Source organism: Crinia signifera, chromosome 4, assembly GCF_055691185.1.
Source record: "Crinia signifera chromosome 4, ASM5569118v1, whole genome shotgun sequence".
Taxonomy (NCBI): domain Eukaryota; kingdom Metazoa; phylum Chordata; class Amphibia; order Anura; family Myobatrachidae; genus Crinia; species Crinia signifera.
Genome location: NC_139220.1, coordinates 183,954,301 through 183,973,292, shown reverse-complemented (window position 1 = coordinate 183,973,292; position 18,992 = coordinate 183,954,301). Strand labels below are relative to the sequence as shown.

Below are 18,992 nucleotides of genomic sequence, written 5' to 3'. Positions count from 1 at the left end.
AAATTATAAGTTTCTGTGTGCATAAGGCGCCCACTGGTAATTCTTTCTACCTGTTTCTCTTTTTGAGGGCGGCATCCCTCTACCAGAGGGCAGCCACTTGCACACTGCACACACACACTTGTCCTTAGCGCTCAAAGCTTTTTGCTAAAATTTTTTACATGTTGTTAGAAAATGTGTGTGAATTTACATAATAATTCTTACAGCCAGGAGCACATTCTCATGAATGCACAGATGTCAAAGACTGAGAGACATCCCTGTTCTTGTATGGACAGCAGGGGGCAATGTGTCGGTCATATAGTAAAACAAATACCGAAAGTAGCCAAGCAAGACATGTATAAATCGCCAGGTTTGATGAAATATTTGTGACGTATAATAGGACAATAGTTCAGGGTTGCCTACCTGACCCTCAAGGAGAAAATGCTCTGTTCTTGGGCTTCCATGGTGATGTATGAATGCCATCACCTGTAGGGAGGTAGGAAATTGATAAGAAAGGTGTTTCACCACAGGTGGCGGCAATTAAACATTACCAGTGAAGTCCAGGAACAGAGCATTTTCTCCCTGAAGGAGAGGGTCAGGTAGGCAAACCTGCAATAGGTACAAATAATGAGATGACGTGTACATTTCAGGACTGGCCATCCAAAACAATAACACTAAAGGCCCATACACACTAGGCGATTTTCAGCTGAAAATGGATAATTTTGTCTGTTTTGAGCGATTTTCAGCTGAAAATCGCCTAGTGTGTATGGCTCACCGATGGCAGACTAGTGATGATGCGCACTTCCGCATCGTCACTAGCGAGGTCATCAGTCAGCTGGTTTTACCAGCATAGTCAACCAATTCCCCCCGCCCTGCTCCAGATGGAGCTTTCTACCTGCGTTTCCCAGCTCCCTCCCCCTGCCCCGCCGTCCACTGGCTCCACACAGAACATACATTAATGCCGCCTGGCTCCCTCCCCCTTCTCCTAGTCCTTCCCCCTGCTCCTTTATGTGATGCCGCATGGAGCAGGGGAGAAGAAACACCATGTATCCCTCCTGCAGTGCACAGGGTTTTGCCCATTTTGAGAACAAATTTGTACTGTGATCAGATCTGAATAAGGGCCACTGGGCGCTCAAACAAGTAAACTGAGCTGCTTTCAGCTCAAAGTTGCCCAGTGTTGGCCTTAAGAGCAAAGGTCCTAAAGGTCTTCCTTGCTTTGGGTAATATTGTTATTCATGAATCCAACATTAGGAAATCATTACACTAAGTGTTCATGAAAAGCTACAAAAGTAACCACTGACGGTCAACTGACTCAAGACCACTGAGATGACCAAGAACTCTTGAGGTGAAAGTGGAACTTTCATATTTTATAATATTTTTTTTACAAAATCTTTCAAAATCCAAAACCTCAGTAAAAAATAAAATCGCACCTCAATACTCGTCTGAATGTGCAACTAGACTTGTTAAGCTCCTCTTTAAACCCTCCCGCACCTCTGAGTAAAATTAGTATCTAGATTCTGGTAAATGCCTCCTATGCTACAAGATAAATACAGATGTTGATAGATAGATAGATAGATAGATAGATAGATAGATAGATAGATAGATAATACTTGGCACTCCAGATTAAAGTTGATTCTGCTGCCGGTTGCCTTCTCAGTGATGGTAGTATATAGATTGTAGTTAGAGCGGCACTCACAGGCTTATATCAATCAGTAATGACAGAGGGGCAGATTTAATAAGCTCGGTGAAGTGATAAAAAGGTCTGGTGTTTATCACGGGCCAATCAGCTCCTAACTGTGAAGTTGCAGGCTTGGTTTGAAAAATGACAGGTAGGAGCTGATTGGCCGGTGATAAAAACCAGACACTTTATCACTTCCTCAAGCTTAATAAATCTACCCCAGAGTCACAGTCAGTGTTTCAACGTTTCAGTTTTGTTTCAAACCGTCATCAGGTATGACATACAGTGAACACGTACAGCTTATATAACCCAGCAGGGTGCATTTCAACAAACCACGTGGTTAGTATATAAGCTGTACATGTTCACTCTATGTCATTCCTAATGATGGTTTGACATAAAACTGAAATGTTGAAACACTGACTGTGACTCTGGAATATCTTCTGAAGGTGCTTCTGTAACTTTATGTGGCATCAAGAGCTATTCTGGAGTCACTTACCATGTTTTCACATGAGATCATTTCTATGCTGTTGTTCATGGGATACGGTCGCAAGGTCGACATACATTAAGTCGACCACTAAAGGTCAAAAGGGCTTAGGTCGACATGGCTATGGTCGGCAAAGTGGGAAGGCCGACACAAGCATTAGGTCAACAATGGGAAGATCAACAGGCAAAAGGTCAACATGAGTTTTTCCCCTTTTTTTTAGCCAACAGGCCGTATTACATACTCTACAATCTACTAGGGAATGGAGGGAGAATATAATAGTGCATGGCAATAGTGCAAAAGCATGGCCCAAAGCATGGCGAGAGCAGCAAGGGGACGCGGTACACTGATGTACTTACGTCGAAATTCGAGACAAAAAAAACTTGAAAAGCTCATGTCGACCTTTTGACTGTCGACCTTTCCATTGTCAATATAATGCTTGTGTTGACCTTCCCACCCTGTTGACCTTAGCTATGTCGATCTAATTCATGTATGTTGACCTTCATAGTGTTGATCTACAGTATAACTCTAATGCTAATTTAGGTTGAGGTATTGATCCCAGGAGATTGAGATTGGTGATAATTTGGATGTTTTTTCTCCCGCATTTTAAATGGTGCAATATTCAGTTGAGCGTACCGGTGGGTGTGAATAGCTGGGCGTCCCTTACATATAATTACTTCAGTAGACACAGGTGTTTAAATTGGATTGCTCAAGAAGCTTTTGTAATGCATCCACTTCCCTTTATGACAGTCCAGGGCCACAGAAAATTATCAGATGTTAATAGCAGTAGGGTGCCAAGAGTTACAGACTTTACAGGATTTGTTTTCTCATAATATTCCTGCATGGCTACGGAGCATATGTATGAGGGTGATTCATTAGGAAAGGTGAAAATACCTCTCAAATGTTTATTGTTCTCTCTTTTATTCTAATTTCCAGGCCAAAGTAGGGGATTCAGTATTGAATCCCGGCGGTCGGGATCCCGGCGTTCAGAATCCCGACGCCGGAATCCCGACCGCCGAAATGTCGACAAGGGGGGGACGTGGATCGCCCCCCCTTGCGGGCTCGCTGCGCTCGCCACGCAGCGGGCCCGGTGCCTCGCTACGCTCGGCACGCTATTTTATTCTCCCTCCAGGGGTGTCGTGGACACCCCAGGAGGGAGAAAGTGTCGGCATTTCGGCGGTCGGGATTCCGGCGTCGGGATTCTGAACGCCAGGATCCCGACCGCCGGGATCTTAACTGCATCCCAAAGTAGGTTGAGCACTGCTTCCCTCACAGCCATTAGACCATACCTCATATCTGTCATACTGTCCCAACATCAGATGGTGAGACTGGAAGAAACATGGGCAAATAGTGTGAACCAATCAACAGCTGATATACACTGCAAAAACACTATTTCCTGCTTTGTGTATGAGATTCAGATCTCACGGTCTACGTTTATACTTGGCTTAATAAAATAATACTGATTGAAGATAAGAATTTTTGGTACTTGTGTATTATAGCGGCGCCCATCGCATCGCATACCATAAGGCATGCGATGGTATGCGATGCGACGCGATATCGCGCGATATTGTACAATGTCATACAATTTTAAAATTGTATGACATTCTGTATGGCATACAATGCCATACAATGCGATGCGATTAAAAATTGTATAAGCACCCTAATGGGTGTTTACAATTTGAAATGCACCCCCACGCCACCCCCCCACTATAAACGTGAACCCGAAGCGTGGCGAGCGCAGCGAGCCCACGAGGGGCAGCGGTACGCGTCCTCCGACCTTTTCATACCCCCACTATCCACGTCGGCGTGGAGTTGAGAATAGAAAGTGTGGCGAGCGCAGCGAGCCACCCAGCCTGAAGCGTGAGGAGCGCAGCGAGGGGACGCCGATACCTTCACAGGTATCGGCGTCCCCTCGCGGGCTTCACAGGTATCTGCGTCCGCTCGCCATGCTTCGGGCTCGGTGGCTCGCCACACTTTCTATTCTCAACTCGACGCCGACGTGGATAGTGGGTTCACGTTTATAGTGGGGGGGGGTGGCGTGGGGGTGCATTTAACATTGTAAGCACCCATTTGGGTGCTTATACAATGTTTCATCACATAGGGGGCAAAAATCGCGTTGCATCGCATGCCATCGGGTGCATGGCATGCGATGCGATAAAAACATTGCGCGATGTACATCGGGGGCGCCGCTATAATACACAAGTACCGAATTTGGACCTGGAGCCTGGGGCTGGTTGTTAAAAATCGGGGAACCCCTATTTGTCGGGTTCCCTGATTTTTAATTGCCGGCCCCGGCTCTTTCAGCCTGGTGCTGGTTACAGCTGTGGGGGGGACCCCACGCTGTTTTTTTTTTAAATCCCCCCTCATATTTTTTATGGGTTAAACAGGTTTTTAAACGGCAGTGTGAATGTGCCAAAAACGGCTTTTAAACGGTAATTTACCGTTTAAAAGCTGCAGTGGGAAAGGGTCTTTATGGCTCTTGCCGTTTAAAAAAAACGGGTAATGACCCGTTTCAGCAGTGGGAAAGCAGCATCAGTTGTATTGTGTACTACAAATTGTGCTAATTGTTACCTGTGCTCTGTTTTTGTTCTTCAGTTACTATTATGTCTAGTTCTATGTACCCTGCATTGTTCTAATTATGTGCCCTATGTACGGCACTGTGAACCACTTGTGGCGCCTTATAAATAAAATGGGTACTTGTTTCCTAGCACGGCCACATATCTTATGGATCGTGTACCTTTAGTTAAGGTACACGATCCATAAGATGGACCCGATTTCCTTTGAAATCAGGTCCATTTGGCCGGCTAGGATAAAATATCGGGGGCATCGCGTCGGTCGGGACCGTTAACAATGGTCCCGACGCGACCGACGCGATGCCCGCGATTTCCCCATAGGCTTCAATGTTAAAAAATATTTTAACATTGAAATCGTGTCGGGAAAGGTAAAATATCGGGGGCATCGCGTCGGTCGGGACCATTAACATAGGTCCCGACGCGATGCCCCCGATTTTTACATAGGCTTCAATGTTAAAAGATTTTTTAACATTGAAATCCTGAAAAAATGTGAAAAATGTGAAATGGGCCAATATGACCCATTTCACATTTTAGATGTCCCCGTCGTCACCCCACGATAGACGCCAACCCGAAGCGTGGCGAGCGCAGCGAGCCCGCGAGGGGCGGCGGTGCGCGTCCTCCGACCTTTTCATTCCCCTACTATCCACGTCGGCGTGGAGTTGAGAATAGAATAGTGTGGCGAGCGCAGCGAGCCACCGAGCCCGAAGCGTGGCAAGCGCAGCGAGCCCCGCGAGGGGACGCGGATACCTTCACAGTTATACGCGTCCCCTCGCGGGCTTCACAGGTGTGCGTGGCGACGCGGACACCTGTGAAGTCCGCGAAGGGACGCGTTTACCTGTGAAGGTATCCGCATCCCCTCGCTGCGCTCGCCACGCTTCGGGCTCGGTGGCTCGCTGCGCTCGCCACACTATTCTATTCTCAACTCCACGCCGACGTGGATAGTAGGGGAATAAAAAGGTCGGAGGACGCGCACCGCCGCCCCTCGCGGGCTCGCTGCGCTCGCCACGCTTCGGGTTGACGTCTATCGTGGGGTGGGGTGTACGCCGTGACATTTGGGGGGGTTGGGAATATTTTACATTGAATCCAATGTAAAATCGGGTCCCAGGGACCCGATTTACATTTAATAAAAAAAAAAAAATCGGGTCCAAAATCGGTCGGTCGTGACGATCGCATCGCATGCGACCAAATCGCATGCGATCGACCCGATTTTTCCGACACGACCACCCCGATGTAAATCGGTGTGGCCGTGCTAGGAAACAAGTACCATAAAATGTTATAATAATAATGACTAAGCTGTCATTTGATGGGGTTTTAATTAGTACTTTAATAACATGGCAAATGCATTGCCCATAATATGTTTTCATGTATCTGACCAGCAGAAAATATCACTGCAATATCTAGTAAACTGTTAAAGACTCTGCAGGTACTCAAGATATCACTTAGGCTGGGTACATTTTACAACGGGATGCAGTTAAGATCCCGGCGGTCGGGATCCCGGCGTTCAGAATCCCGACGCCGGAATCCCCACCGCCGAAATGCCGACACTTTCTCCCTCCTGGGGTGTCCACGACACCCCTGGAGGGAGAATAAATTAGTGTGCCGAGCGTAGCGAGGCACCGGGCCCGCTGCATGGCGAGCGCAGCGAGCCCGCAAGGGGGGGCGATCCACGTCCCCCCCTTGTCGGCATTTCGGCTGTCGGGATTCCGGCGTCGGGATTCTGAACGCCGGGATCCCGACCGCCGGGATTCAATACTGAATCCTTTACAACAACCGGCAAGCTTGGCAATAGTCAATGTGATTTACCTTTGCCTTGGACCAGTGGAGATTGCCGGTATACACTACAGAATTTAATGAGCAACAGAATGATACCTTGTTTTGTCCCTCGTTAAACTGTACCTAGTGTTCTCTCTAGGCTTCTTTGGCAGGGCATTGCCCTTCTGTGTGCGCCCCCTGCTGCAGTGACTTGCCGCTGAGGACTATCTGCGGATGTCAGTGTCTGCTCTTCCAGCAGCCACTGCCGCTCCCCGCACAGCACTGACACGCCGCTCAAGTCCGCTGCTGGGAGTGGCGTGTCAACTCTTCAAGTTGTGTGTGTGTGACTGCGGGCCAGGAGGGGTGTGGCCTATGGGCATATAAATAGATGTTGGGGCAGATTAGGCAGGGAATGCTAGCCTCACGGAACGGTGTGTGAAGGCGGCATTACTGCATTGAACTCTGCAACACAAGTCACATACAATGTAGATGATTGGGGGGTGTGGGGGGGGGGTGGATGGGCACAGTGTGCACTGCGGCATAGCTGCAGGTTGCATGGAGCATGATTCCTCCTTCAGTGACAATAGGAATCGGAGCGGTGATGGAGCAAGGTCCTTGTAGTGCCTGAACTGTTCCCTACAGCTGGCAGGATTGGTCAGGGATGTGGCCCTAGTTGTATAACATGACAGATGGGTGTGATGAGAGCTGACAGCAGTTTTGAGGAGATGGGTAATTATGCCTGAACTGTGCACTACAACTGGCAGGATTGGTCATAAACTGCAGCCATCTTTGAGTTCAGCAAGGCGACTCCTTCTAAAGGTGCCCATGTATGAAGGGGGCGGGGGTGAAGTCACTGACTGAATGATATCTCTCACTGTGTATACACTACATCATTCTACTTCGGCACCGCCGATATAGTTAACTATATAGTTAACTATATCGGCGCCCGTGGGAATCGGTCCAGTGTTTACCCAGCATAAGACTCCCTGCATTAACCCTTCCAGGGCTGGCATGAATAAATACATGGCCATGTCACATCATGGGGCCAGAGGAAGACAGACTGCCAAAAAGAAAGAGAAATCTACTACTGCTGCTGCTTCTCCTTTAAGACCCGCTGCCTCACCTCTCTATCCACTCCAATCTATCCTCAATGATGCTGCCTGGCACATCTTCCTTTTCAAAACATACTATGACCGCGTGCCCTCTCTTACAAGCCATACACTACACTACACTTATAAAGCACTCACCCATCCTCTCCAAATTATATCTCTGACATTTTCTACCTTAACACTCCCGCCAACCCCCCCACATACTGTACATGAGGCATCTCCTGCCTGATGATGACTTATTTTCACTCCTACTTTATCCTACCCTATCTGTGGAATTCTATTTCTCCCCATCACACTCTCCACCTCCATAAAACTCAAACAGATGCTAAAGACCCATTCCTTTTTTAAATCCAGCAGTCTTTCTTTCTAACCCTCTGTTCCACACTCACTGTCTACCCCATCTGTAGTAGACTGATATATGCTCAGATAAGATAAAGAAAGTACCCTGCTGGGTAGCCGGTGTCAGCAAGTCTATCGGGGTTGAAATGTTATAGTCCGTACACACTACACAATATACACAATAATGTCGTTATCATGCATATGGTTTGAGAGAAGCCGTCTCCCATTCATTGCTCTTGGCTGTCCGCACACTGGACAAGGTATTAACCTTTTCCGGTCCAATTTCATTTTTGTAATTTAAACAGTCTGGTCCAATTGAATTTTTTCGAAATAATTATAGACAGTATTGAATAATGAATGGAATGGATCCTGGCGCCGCTGCACAACACCCAGCCATCGACCCACAGGCAGACGTCATACTGGGACGGATCCCCAGGAACAGGGAGGGATGGGTTTGACAGCTGTGGTATCAACCATGGGGTCAATGACAGGTCCAGTGGGGTAGGCACCTTCACCCCACAGTGATCTGCATCAACACGGTGCAAGCATTTGCCCTTCAGCCCCCATCCGGCTGCCCCTCTGCCCGCTCCCCATCTCTCACTCAGCGGCGTGATCTAACTTTCAAACAGGCGGTGCCCAGCACCTGCATTCCCCTTGGCCGGATGTCCCCTCTGCATAACGCTGACAGCAGCCCTGTTCTCAGTATATACAGCAGGGACTCCCACGGGGTTGGGATCCACCTATCCCAGACTTGCGGGAAGGAGAGCGCAGGTTCCTAGGGGGGTGATCGCCGTCAGCTTGACGATGGACCTGATACTAGCGCCAGGCCTGTCGAGTCTGACTCGACGTTGGACCACAAAATAATTAAGTTGGTTACTGTGACTGGTCACTAGTGCCATTTTCAAGAGGCTTCTGAGTGTCCTACGACTTATAGCACTGCAGTGATTTCGGGCTAAAGTATACACTAATCCACCCTGACATACTGAGCTCATTACAATTAAGGGAAAGTGACAACATTAGGGCTGCTATAGTGGAAGAGGGAGGCTGGAGTCACACATAAGGGGTTGCTGGAATGATCCACAAGGTTGTCCTGGAGGGAGAGCGAAGTTTATTATATGAATCCGGCTTTTTCGATGTATTTTATGTTGGATCTGGGTTTATCAATGTATTTTTGTACCAGGGGCATGGCCTAGTGGACACAAGGCATGTCCTATTCTTGGTACACACATGATGTTGGTTTGGGGGCACCCCTAAATATATATTTTTGGCAAACCCTGGTCTAGTGGTGTATGCCCATTAAATGTGACACCTGACAGGATATGATTTGCACGCATCTATCCAAAGCTACAGTCACTTCCCGCTCCTTATCCCATGGACTATATAACAACACTAGGTGATTCATCGCGCCCTACGGGCGCTCTTCACACCGTCGTAAGGGGCTGCGCCCCCTTAATTTGTGAACGTTTGTATATGAGAAATATGGTTAGAATTGTATGAAAGATGCCCTGTATTGCAACTTAGGTGTCCGCGAATCGCGGGAGGGGGGGTCGCGGAGGGTGCCGCGAATTGCAGGAGGGGGGGTCGCGGGGGGTGCCGCGAATTGCAGGAGGGGGGGTTGTGGGGGGGTGGATGCTGCGAATCGCGGGAGGGGAGGGATTGCAGAGAATCGCGGGAGGGGGGTCGCGGGGTGGGTTGCCGCAAATCGCGGGAGGGGGGTTACGGGGGCGGGGGTTGCGGCGAATCATGGTAGGGGGGGTCGCGGGGGGTGTGCCGTGAATCACGGGAGGGGGGGTCACGGGGTGGGGTACCGAGAATCGCGGGGTGGTGTGTGTGTGCCGTGAATCGCGGGAGTGGGGGTTGCGGGGGGGGGGTGGGGGGGGTGTGACGCGAATCGCCACAAGAAAAAATCAACACAGAAAGGTCAACACATGTAAATGTTGACATAAGTGTGGCACTTCATTGGTGTCCATGTCGACACATGAGAATGAATATGAAAACATTCAAAAAATGAAAAAAAAAACTTCAAAAACTCATGTCAACCTTTTTCATTGTCGACCATAGCCATGTCAGTGTTTTCCATGTGCAATTTAATTCTGGAGCTGCCGCGAATCGCGGGGGGGGGGTGCCGCGAATTGCGGGAGGGGGGGTCGCGGGGGTGGGTGCCGCGAATCGCGGGAGGGGGGGTTACGGGGCGGGGGTAGCGGCGAATCATGGGAGGGGGGGTCGCGGGGGTGTGCCGTGAATCACAGGAGGGGGGGTCACGGGGTGGGGTGCCGAGAATCGCGGGGGAGGTGTGTGTGTGTGTGCCGTGAATCGCGGGAGTGGGGGTTGTGGGGGGGTGGGGTGGGGGGGGTGTGACACAAATCGCCACAAGAAAAAATCAACACAGAAAGGTCAACACATGTAAATGTTGACATAAGTGTGGCACTTCATTGGTGTCCATGTCGACACATGAGAATGAATATGAAAATATTAAAAAAATGAAAAAAAAACTTCAAAAACTCATGTCAACCTTTTTCATTGTCGACCATAGCCATGTCAGTGTTTTCCATGTGCAATTTAATTCTGGAGCTGCCGCGAATCACGGGGGGTGCCGCGAATTGCGGGAGGGGGGGGGTCGCGGGGTTGGGTGCCGCGAATCGCGGGAGGGCGGGGTTCACAGGGGTTCCGGTGGGGGGTTGCCGCGAATTGCGGGAGGTGGGGGGTCACAGGGGGTGCCGCGAATCGCGGGGGGGTTGCGGGGGGGTGTGACGCGAATCGCCACAAGAAAAAATCAACACAGAAAGGTCAACACATGTAAATGTTGACATAAGTGTGCCACTTCATTGGTGTCCATGTTGACACATGACAATGAATATGAAAACATTCAAAAAATGAAATAAATCTTCAAAAACTCATGTCAACCTTTTTCATTGTCGACCATAGCCGTGCCAGTGTTTTGCATGTGCCATTTAATCCTGGGGCTGCCGCGAATCGCGGGGGGGTGCCGCGATTTGTGGGAGGGGGGGGGTTGCGGGTGGTGGGTGCCGCGAATCGCGGGAGAGCGGGGTTCATGGGGGTTCCGGTGGGGGGTTGCCGCGAATTGCGGGAGGGGGGGGTCGCAGGGGGGTGCCGCGAATCGCCGGAGGGGGGGTTGCGGGGGGTGTGACGCGAATCGCCACAAGAAAAAAATCAACACAGAAAGGTCAACACATGTAAATGTTGACATAAGTGTGGCACTTCATTGGTGTCCATGTCGACACATGACAATGAATATGAAAAAATTAAAAAAATTAAAAATAAATCTTCAAAAACTCATGTCAACCTTTTTCATTGTCGACCATAGCCATGTCAGTGTTTTGCATGTGCCATTTAATCCTGGGGCTGCTGCGAATTGCGGGGGGGGGGGGGGGTGCCGCGAATCGCGGGAGGGGGGTCGCAGGGGGGGTGCCGCCAATCGTGCAAGGGGGGGTCGCGGGGGGGTTCTTTTTGCCGCGAATCGCGGGAGGGAGGTCGCGGGGGGGGGTGTTTTTTCCGCGAATCGGGGGGGGGGTGTCACGGGGGAGGGTTTGCCGCGATTCGCGGGAGGGGGGGTCGCGGGGTGGTGGTTATGCCGCGAATTGCGGGAGGGGTCGTGGGGGGGTTCTTTGTGCAGCGAATCGTGGGAGGGGGGGTCGCGGGGGTGTTTTTGCTGCGAATCGCGGTAGGGGGGGTCGCGGGGGAGCGGGTGTTTTTGCCGCGAATCGCGGGAGGGGGGGGGGCGCGCGGGGGGGGGAGGTTTTGCCGCAAATCGCGGGAGGGGGGCGCTCACCTGGTGGCTGTGGAGTAGCAGTGCTGGGCAACATGGGAAGGCAGTGGATGTCTGGCACTGTCTGTGGGCTCACTGGGCTGGTTCTCTGTCACATACCTCCCAACATGACCCTCTCCAGGAGGGACACAATGCTCTGTTTCTAGACTTCCCCTTAATGTATGATTGCCATCACCTGTTTTAAACAGGTTAATTTCTCAGAAAGGTGTTCAGCACAGATGAAGGCAATCACACATTAAGAGGAAAGTCCAGGAACAGAGCGTTATAGACACAGACACCCACTTTGAGTGACAGATGTAGCCAAATATATAGGAGATATTATACAAGAGCAGTATTAATCTGGCACAGATAGGCACTAAAAAAACTTAACGTGCACTTTTCAACTGTGTCCTGTCTGAAAAGCCAGGAAATAGAGTCAAGCTTTGGAAAAGATACACATACTAGGCAAGCTAGAAAAGAATGGTGGAGGTAATTTGCAGAGGTCAGGGTTTGGAGAAGACAGAGTGCCAAAAGTTCATTAGAGTAATAAAAGTTAACATTCCAAAACAATATTTTGCTCATATTGGAAGTGCTGCCAAGCGTCTTAAATAAGAGCAATCCAGGTGCATACATGCTGTCATGACTCACTTACATTACATTCACCTGACAGAGGACACCAGGATTTCGATTTTTTTAGTTTAGTAACCAGATGGCATTTCCCATACTTTTAATGGGAAATGCGATATGGATGTATTTACAAAAAAAATGTAAAGAAAACACTGCAGTGAGCCCTGTCATAATTATGCCAACTTGCGCAGTCAGGGGGCTCACTACGGATCCCCTAACCCTACACAGCTGTCTGCCTCTATGCAGCAGTCATAGCGGCAATGCATGAACAGCACATAATTGGGGTGTTTTTCTCCATAGATATCCATCCACACTTCTTAAAAGAGATATACTGGGTGAGATTTAATAGGAGGAGAGATTCAGAAAGTGAGAGATTTGTTAAGAAATCACCAGTTGTTTTTTTTAAAGCGGCAATCATTTACACTACTAAACCAGTTTGATTTTGCAGTGTAAATGCAGTGCCACTTTAATAAAACTGGATATTTCTTACCAAATCTCTCATCCTATTAAATTTCACCCCCTGTATCTAGGGGAAGATGACAAGCTTCCCATACACGGTCCGTTGTGGACCGGCTCCGTTCTGTACTATGCGATGTGCGCTCCCGCGCATCACATAGTACGGTACAAAAAGTATGTGCTGCACATACTTTTTGTACTAGCTACACATCGCATTGCATGCACAAGGCATGCAATGCGATGCGATGTGTACTAATTAAGTCCCGAACGGATCCGTTAAACGGACCGTGTATGGGCAGCTTTACACATTGATAATGTCCAATGTACCCAAATTAGCTACTAATAAATTATTAGTATCTTAGTATTATCAGTATCTCAGGCACACACAGATCCCAACGGACCATTTGTATTTCTTTAATGTTATTTTTGTAATTAATCAATATTTTTGTGTGTACATCACTCCAGCATTCCAGTCACAGCCGATTGAGTCAGTATTTATTTTGTGTCAAAACTACAACTCCCAATGCTAGCATGCGGAGAGCACAGGGCAAGTCCACCCTGCATGGCGAGTCCTCCCCCACAAAATTGGAACTATTCGCTTCATAGCTAAATGCTCCCGTCCTTAGAGGGGTTTGGTATAACACACCGACAGTCGGGATTCTGACAGCCAATATCCCGACTGCCTGGACTCAGACAGCGGGAGGGAGAGCAACAAAGCCCCCTGCAGGCTCACTATGCTCGCCACCTATTTTATTCTCCCTCTATGAGGGTCATGGACCCCCATGAGGGAGAATACCCCCTGCCCGTGTGACGGGCTTTTAGCAGTCGGGATTTGTAATGACTGTCGGAACCCAAATGCTGGTGAGTCCTCCGGCACCCCCTTAGATATGCCGCCTACCTCCAAAGACAGGCACTGAGATTTCATGTTTTGATTCACAGCTGCTGCGCGATGTTATATAGCTGTTGTGGGGTGAAAATGGTACAGATCTTGCTCCTAACGCCGTGTTGCCACCACCCATCAACCATTAGACTGCGGTCGCATTTTCCCAGAATGTAATCACAGATTCAAAGTAAGCGCATGCGCAGATTAACCAAAATCACCTAATCACCCAACCACTGCTGAATTAGCCCCAAATTGTGTGATACTGTAAATGTAATTGTTCACTAAACAGGCTTTCTTCTAGTACATTCATTCAACTACCAAATTTGTCACATAACACTCACTGAGGACTTCAATAGACATTTTTATGTACTGCAGCATGTGCAATTTATGCCGACGGCAAGGTTTTACCTATTCAGTTGTCTACCGTAATTTCAAGAAGAATTACCATGACTTTTCCTCCCAGCCGCAGAGCAGATGCAAAATGGGGTGGAATTGCTATTTTAAGGTAACATTTTAGCAAAAGGTTCAGAACTCCTGGGACACCCCCTAGTAATTTAATTAGAAGTTTTTAATTGCTTATTTAGGGTAATAAATACTATGATTGGGGTAAAATTCTGCCTGTAGGAATGGTGCCCTCAGTGAGAGCTATAACAACGGTGCAATCAGTGAGAGCTACAACAACGGTGCAATCAGTGAGAGCTACAACAACGGTGCAAACAGTGAGAGCTACAACAACGGTGCAATCAGTGAGAGCTACAACAACGGTGCAATCAGTGAGAGCTACAACAACGGTGCAATCAGTGAGAGCTACAACAACAGTGCAATCAGTGAGAGCTACAACAACGGTGCAATCAGTGAGAGCTACAACAACGGTGCAATCAGTGAGAGCTACAACAACGGTGCAATCAGTGAGAGCTACAACAACGGTGCAATCAGTGAGAGCTACAACAACGGTGCAATCAGTGAGAGCTACAACAACGGTGCAATCAGTGAGAGCTACAACAACGGTGCAATCAGTGAGAGCTACAACAACGGTGCAATCAGTGAGAGCTACAACGGTGCCTATGGTGCCCTCAGTGAGAGCTACAACAATGGTGCCCTCAGTGAGAGCTACAACAATGGTGCCCTCAGTGAGAGCTACAACAATGGTGCCCTCAGTGAGAGCTACAACAATGGTGCCCTCAGTGAGAGCTACAACAATGGTGCCCTCAGTATCAGCTATAACAGCAGGGCCCTCAGTGAGAGCTATAACATCGGAGAGAGCTACAAGAACGGTGCCATCGGAGAGAGCTACAAGAACGGTGCCATCGGAGAGAGCTACAAGAACGGTGCCATCGGAGAGAGCTACAAGAACGGTGCCATCGGAGAGAGCTACAAGAACGGTGCCATCGGAGAGAGCTACAAGAACGGTGCCATCGGAGAGAGCTACAAGAACGGTGCCATCGGAGAGAGCTACAAGAACGGTGCCATCGGAGAGAGCTACAAGAACGCTGCCATCGCAGTTATGGTGCCATCACAATTATGGTGCCTCCAGCGAGAGCAACAGTGATGGTGCCACCAGCGAGAGCTACAGTGATGGTGCCACCAGCGAGAGCTACAGTGATGTTGCCAACAGCGAGAGCTACAGTGATGTTGCCAACAGCGAGAGCTACAGTGATTGTGCCACCAGCGAGAGCTACAGTGATTGTGCCACCACCGAGAGCTACAGTGATGGTGCCACCAGCGAGAGCTACAAGGATGGTGCCATCAGTGAGAGATACAAGGATGGTGCCATCAGTGAGAGATACAAGGATGGTGCCATCAGTGAGAGCTATAATAATGGTGCTATCAGTGAGAGCTATAATAATGGTGCTATCAGTGAGAGCTGTAGGAATGGGGCAACGCAGCCGCTACAAAGGACGGCTCTAACTCTGGTTATTACACTGGATGTTTCCCATGTTTATACATGTTACATGGCTGTTCACACACTGACTGGGAGCCATGACATCTGTCACACCTAGCACAGACAGGTATATGACAACGTCTGTACAAGTTGTTACAACCCCACACACACAAACAGCAATGAGCTAGACTGCATAGCAGCAAAATCTTCAGCATAACCAAACAGCCTGTGACACAGGGAACCTGACCGTGCATCACAGGTATAAGCCACCCCCAACAGGCTCTAATATATATCCACAGCATCTTCTCTTATATCCGCTGCGCCATACACCGAGACATGCGCACAGCCCAGCGTCATCGCCTTACCATCCGCCCGCCACTGCGTTCCCTCCTCTCTCCGGTGTCACCGGCAACTGACCGGAAAGGCGGGAAGCGCAGGCGCGGGATTCAAGGGGCGTGGTTTGGCACAACCAATTGCTGGGGGGAGATGGGCGGAAATTAAATGTAATTGGTTCAGGTCATAGAGAACTGTCAGGCGCGAGATAGGCTTAGCCAATCGCGTTCCAGAACCTTTTACTATATCCTCGCGGTCTACTTGTTTGTAAGCGGAGGTTGCTGTGGTAACTGCATTGAGCTTCCCGGAAGCATGAAACGGATGACAACATCACATGATAAACCTGGACACAAAAGTGTGTTACTTGTGAGGAGGGCATACCTCCCAACATGACCCTCTCCAGGAGGGACACAATGCTCTGCTTCTGGACTTTTTTCTTAATGCATAATTACCTTCATCTGTGTTGAACGTTAATTTATAAGTAAAGCCCCGTACACACGGGGGAGATATATTGCTCAGCCATATATGGCTGAGCAATATATGGCTGAGCAATATATTGCTCAGTTTCTCCTTTTCATCAGCGACCAGAGATGGTCGCTAATGAAAAAGAAACTGCCGGGGGAGCCTGGCAGTGGTAATCAGCTGGTCGCAGGAGCATGTTCCTGCGACCAGTGATCACTACAGGGGTAAAAACGGGAGCGCGCACCCGGCGGTATATCGCCGGTGCACACTCCCATCGTGGGCAATATGGTCGCTTAGCGACCATATTTCACGCGATATTATAAAAAATCGCCCCCGTATGTATGCACCTTATGGTGCTTCAACACAGGTGATGATAATCATACATTAAGAGGGAAGAGCAGGAGCAGAGCGATATGTCCCTCCTGGAGAGGGTCATGTTGGGAGGTATGGGATGGGAAGCGTCTCATAGGGTACAACCTGTTACGTTACTAATCTGGGTTCTACCTGCCTCGGTTCCCCTGTCACTGCATTGTATTATAGCGTCACCATGCCGTATGCAATGTACAATACACTGACCAGCGATGTATTGGGCCCCATACATCAGCAATTAATTATGACAATCCTCCACTCTTAAAATGATTGTCACAATTAATCTTTATTGTGTGGGCTCCCCTTTTGGTGATCCCGATCAAAAATTGATCGGGATCACCAATCAATTGCTGAATCTGATTTTTAAACATGTTTAAAAATCTGGTTTTATTGGAATTTCATTTTTGTATGTGTGGGCGTTCCCTAAGTAAATTGTGCTTACCTGCAGGGCCGGTGCTACCCACTCAGCAGCTCCTGCAAAGCAGGGAGGCGTCATGCTGAAAAGGCGCTGTCTCCCTCCCTGCTCTGCTAAAGCTGCCTCAGTCCTCACTGTCACTGCCTCCTGCACGCCACCCGCAGCACCTGTCTAACAGCGGGCGGGTGGCCTGCCCCCCTCTTCCTCACGGACACTTGCGCTGAGGCATGAAGCGCTGTCTGTGAATGCCTGGATGACATGTAAAGTTCCGGATCTGCCCCCCTACCCATTCCCACTGCGCCTGTCAGCTGTCAAACAAATGACGAACAGGCAGCAGCGCCGCCCTTCCTTCCCTCTTCTCAGTGTGCTGTGCCAGTGCAACTGCCAGTCCTCAACACTCCGCCTCCTCTATCTCCTCCCCTTTTCTTCCATCTCCTCCTCTCCCCTCCTTTCCCCCTCAGTCACGAGAGGGGTGTAATGGCGTCCCCAGCGTCATGCCTACGCAGATAGAAGAGGAGGGACTACACAAGAGTTAAACAGCAAAAGAACAGTGAGTCTTTTATTATACATGTTTATAACAATTTTTTTAATAATTGTAGATTTTTTTTTTTTAATATTTAGACACTTTTTAAATAATGGGCTGAGTTATGTGCCTAAAGGTGGCCATACACGCTGCAATAGCAGGGTGTGATGCGATGTGCGCTCCTGCGGGCATCGCATAGTACAAAAAGTATGTGCTGCACATACTTTTTGCACTGCTTTCAAATCGCATCGCACACACATTGCATGCATGCCGTGCGATGGGATCTAGCACATAACGTATGCGATTCTCGCAGCGTGTATGGGCACCTTTAGTGCCTGCAACATTTTGCGGACACAGCACAGAGATGGTGTATGCATACATGTACATGCACCCGAGATCCTCCATAGGATCGCATGTTGCATAAGCTCCCACAATCGGGCTGCAGCTTGTTGCAATGGCAATGTGAAAGGGCGCAAAATTTATGGTTTGCAGGAGGGCGCCGGACACCCTAGCACCGGCCCTGCTTACCTGTCATCCTTTGGCAGGGGGAATGTGCGGTGGCAGGGCTTCGGGTGGCCTGCGACGTTCATGAGTGGGGTTGGCGGCTGGGCTCAGGAGCACAGAACACGTGGCGTGTCCCCTGTGCTCCTAATTTCCCCCATTGGCAGCTGCGTGGCTCAGGGTGGCCTGCGGTCAGTGAGGGGAGGGTGCAGTTGCTGGGCTCAGGGACTCGGCATATAAACGCGGGCGAAGCATCAAGGACATATTGGTAAAAACCAACTTAACCCCTATCCCAAGGGAATCTTTCCTGCCATCACAGATACGTGGCTGAGTCAGATGCCCTTCTTGCATAACCTGCCGATACATGGAACCGGGTACATATGTAAAAAATCCACATACGGGATATCGACACAAGATAAAGCATACGTTGACATGCACAACCACATATTTATATACATTATAATCTGCCCATGTGGCTTAATGTATGTTGGACAGACTTGCAGAGATCCTAGAACACGTATGGCTTTACATACTGATCATCAATTCGAGCATTACTGGAAGGTAAACCATCTAATGGCCCTGAACAGCCAGCCGCAAAACATTTTAGTATACTCTCCTAGTGAAGCCTGGAATTTAGGGCATAAGAGACGAAACGCATAGAGAGGCCTCTACCCAACCTTCATTTGCACACCTTTAATCACTTTATTATCCTTCTTCTTTTGGCAATCACCACTGCACAAATATTGGAGCACAACTGTGAACTCACTTGGGGGACCCAAAACAAAAGGTCCAATCTGGATAGCAGCCAGGAAGATCCTGGTAACCAGCTCAACCAAGGAGGGATAACAGTAATTTAATGAGCACTAT

The 18,992-nt window shown here is 49.0% G+C and overlaps 1 protein-coding gene across 3 annotated transcripts in view; it reads right to left on the bottom strand.

The window, feature by feature from the left end:
- Positions 1-16,001, bottom strand: part of SCAPER (S-phase cyclin A associated protein in the ER) — a 278,002-nt gene extending 262,001 nt beyond the window's left edge. For all 3 annotated transcript variants that reach the window (XM_083183157.1, XM_083183159.1, XM_083183158.1), the window contains exon 1: positions 15,888-16,001. In XM_083183157.1, coding sequence (XP_083039283.1) covers positions 15,888-15,890 — 3 coding nt within the window. In that variant the 5' untranslated portion in view covers positions 15,891-16,001. The remainder of the gene's footprint in view (positions 1-15,887) is intronic.
- Positions 16,002-18,992: the final 2,991 nt, after the last annotated feature.